At 50.3% G+C, this 3,246-nt stretch overlaps 1 protein-coding gene across 1 annotated transcript; it reads right to left on the reverse strand.

Annotated features, from left to right (window-relative positions):
• Window positions 1-262: 262 nt before the first annotated feature.
• On the reverse strand, window positions 263-1,164 carry LOC147981371 (E3 ubiquitin-protein ligase RING1-like). Its single transcript, XM_087517096.1, has one exon. It carries the CDS (start codon window positions 1,162-1,164, stop codon window positions 460-462), a length of 705 nt encoding a protein of 234 aa, XP_087373222.1. The 3' UTR covers window positions 263-459.
• Window positions 1,165-3,246: the final 2,082 nt, after the last annotated feature.

Raw genomic sequence — 3,246 nt, forward strand, 5'->3', positions numbered from 1 at the left:
GGTTACCGTGGTAACCAAATACCTCGGTGCCCCACGAGATTTTCTTTCATCCGGGATCCATTACCCTGGTTGGGGTCTGATCTTTCTGATACCGTTAAACTATGTGAAACTGATTGTTGTGACCCTATTGTTTGAATAATAAAAGCATCTTTTTTTGCGAGAGAATAATACAAGTATCTCCCCTGCAAAAACATGAATGAATGTACGGCCAATCTTTAAACTTACTACAAGGCTGGAACAATGGATATAGTGAAGTCTCAAGCCCAGCCCAATTCCATTTCTTTTAATTAGCAACAAACTTAACAGATAATAACCGACTCAAACTGAAATTGACACACCTTACAGATAATAGCTTGGCACTCTTTCTGGAAAAAGAATAGATAGATAGAGGAAACTGCTAAAAATAGGGTACTGCTTGGCTGCTGGGCTAGGCCTTGAGTCCCACATCTCCCCAGTGCACTACAGGTTGAGAAACTCCGGCAGGGCACAGAGCCTCACGTCGCCACGGCACATCGGGCAAGTTGTCTCCTTGGAAAACCATGTGGAAATGCACTGGCTGTGGAACGGGTGCTTGCACGGCAGCTCCACGGCGGGCTGTCCCTCCAGCTCCAGCCCATCCAAGCAGATCGGGCAGTCGTCGGCCCTCTTGCTGCCGCCCAGCTCCCACTCCTTGCAAGCCATCAGGAGGGCCAGCTCGCCGTGTATGAACCGCTGATTCACCTCCATTGCGAAGCAGAAGGTGAAGCCGTAGCTGGCGTCGTCGCCGCGCGCCAGGCGGACGATCTGCGGCACGACGTCCGCCGGCACGACGGCGTCCCACTCGTCCTCGGGAAGGCCGAGCGCCCGGACCTGCGGCAGCTCCGCCAGCATCCCGCGGAGGGCCCAGCGGCAGGCGCCGTCGCTCTGGAGCGCGGAGAGGTCTCTGACGAGGAATGTGGTGGCGGTGTCGCTGCCATCCCAGATGTACTCCTGCTCCAGCACGTACGGGCGCTGGCCGTGCCCGCGGAAGTCCAGGGACCGCTTCACGTAGCACGTCACCATCACCGCGAGGTAGCCGGTGTTGGCCGGCGCGGGATCCTCGGAGAAGCCGATCGTGGTCGCCTCGACCTGGCGCACGACCACTGGGCCAGCGACGGCGGCGGGGCCGGCGGCATGCTTCGACATCGCCATAGCTGCACCGGGCTGATCCGAAGTGGCAAAGTTGTAGATGGTGTTGGTCACCGGGCGGTCGGCGGCGCTATATGTAATTGACGACCGGGCGGCGCGGGCGCGTACCGCTCTTATCACTCGGAGAATGCTTCGCGCCCGCGGGAATTTTGAATTGTTTTTCTTTTTAGGAAAGGAACGCGATGCAAACCAAACTATTCCCCGCTTCACACGGCCAGTCGGAGAATGCTTCGCGCCTGCGGTATTTAGCGCGAGTGAACCCAGCTTCGCCTCAAGCACCAGTAAAATGGGCCGGATATTTATGCGGCCCATTAGCATATATGTTTTTCTACTTCCAAAATAGCATTTCCTATTATCTTTAAAATATACTCCATCCGTCCAATAATATAAAAATGTTTTTGACACTTCTTTAAAATATACATTTTGGTGTTCGCTGTGATGGATGATATATAAAAAATAATAACAAATCAAGAGAAAATGTTTCGTTAACTCATTGTTTTTTTACATGGTAATACGTGTCTAATTTATATCATAAGGATCATAGTACAAGCCAGGTACATAATGACCTGACAAAACTGAAAAGACAGCAGAACAGTAGCCCTTGCACACAGGAACACCAGCCAAGAAGTAAAATTACAAACAAGACCGAAGAATCCTCTAAGCTTGACACCAAAGCCTATCACCTGCCTCTGGCACCACCATAGCAGCCAGAAAAGGAGAAATGACAGATCACCTCCACACCCGAGCTCGGCGCGGCTCCATCGCTGATATGCAGTTTTGCGGACCTCCAAGGTGGCTCGTCAATAAAGTCAAAGAGATTGCCGTTCCACGAATCAGACCGGGGCAACACCCCGGACACGCCATCGAACTCCAGATCTGGCACCCCCACCCAACTAAGACGTTGAAGGAGGAAATTATACCTGCCTGCCACAAACCACAAACCCAGCACACGATCCACCATCTTCCAGATGCCGCCGATCCAGACCATAATCTGCATCTGCTCCTGGACTACTTCCCAAGCTCCGCGCCGACGCTGGAGCAAACGCCGTTGCAACAGTGGAGCCCGAGGACACAGGTCCATCACGAGGATGCCGCCGCCGCACCACCCTTACTTGAACAGACTAGTTTCTAAATCCACCCCAAAAGTGGATCGCCTCATTTGGGAAGGATCTGAAGATTTATTAGTCAGCGCCGCCATCACCACCACCGAAGCCAAGACTATGAACAACCCAAAACCCTAAGAAACTAATGCCTAAAACATTTCACACGTGTTGATCCGGCGAACCCCCTCACCACCAACGACCGAGGTCGTCGGCGGAGGGGGAACGCCTGAGAACGGCGGCGGGGGAAGGCGCCCTGGCGGCGGGAGGCGAGATCGCCTTTCTTTCTTCTCCTGGAGGAAAGAAAGTGATACGTGTTTTCAAGATCTGCTACGTGGATCGAACTAGATGCGTCTAACTCATTGTTTGTTCATATAGCTTCTTAGATTGGTATGTGTATATACCTAAAAATAGGTTGTTTGCGTTTCTAGTGAAAAGTATTCCAAAAAATCACAAGTTAAAATATTTTGTGATATAGTTTCCCGCCTGAGTGCAAAATAAAAAACTAAGGCCGTAGGAGTTGAAGTTTCAATAACGACGATACATGGCAATTGATCTGAACCGTGACAATTCTGATGATTTTCCATGGTATTGGGGAATCGCAGGGTCCAAGTGTGTGTCATGGAAAACCAGTCTACCTAACTGTTCTAACATGGGGTGATCATGCATGTTGCTCTAGGCGAACGCACACCCTTTAATCGTAAGGTCAATAAGACCCAAGTGGTTGATCATTACATTAAAGATGAATATATCATTCATATTAGCTCCTGGTAGATTGTAGTTTCTAGTAGATCGTTAGAAGCTCTTCTCTCCAAGGAGAACCCGACTATAAAGTTAGTTGACAAGCTCTGGTCATATCGGTAGGAACCTTGTGGCACATGTTTGGAACACTTTCTACCCTGGCCTAGACGCCTAGTTAGCAAATGCATGTCTGCTAAATTTCAAACCCTGGTAAAAACTATCAAGAGAAGGAAAATAA

This window comes from Triticum urartu, chromosome 3A, assembly GCF_056163025.1.
Source record: "Triticum urartu cultivar PI428250 chromosome 3A, HENAU_Tu73, whole genome shotgun sequence".
Lineage (NCBI taxonomy): Eukaryota > Viridiplantae > Streptophyta > Magnoliopsida > Poales > Poaceae > Triticum > Triticum urartu.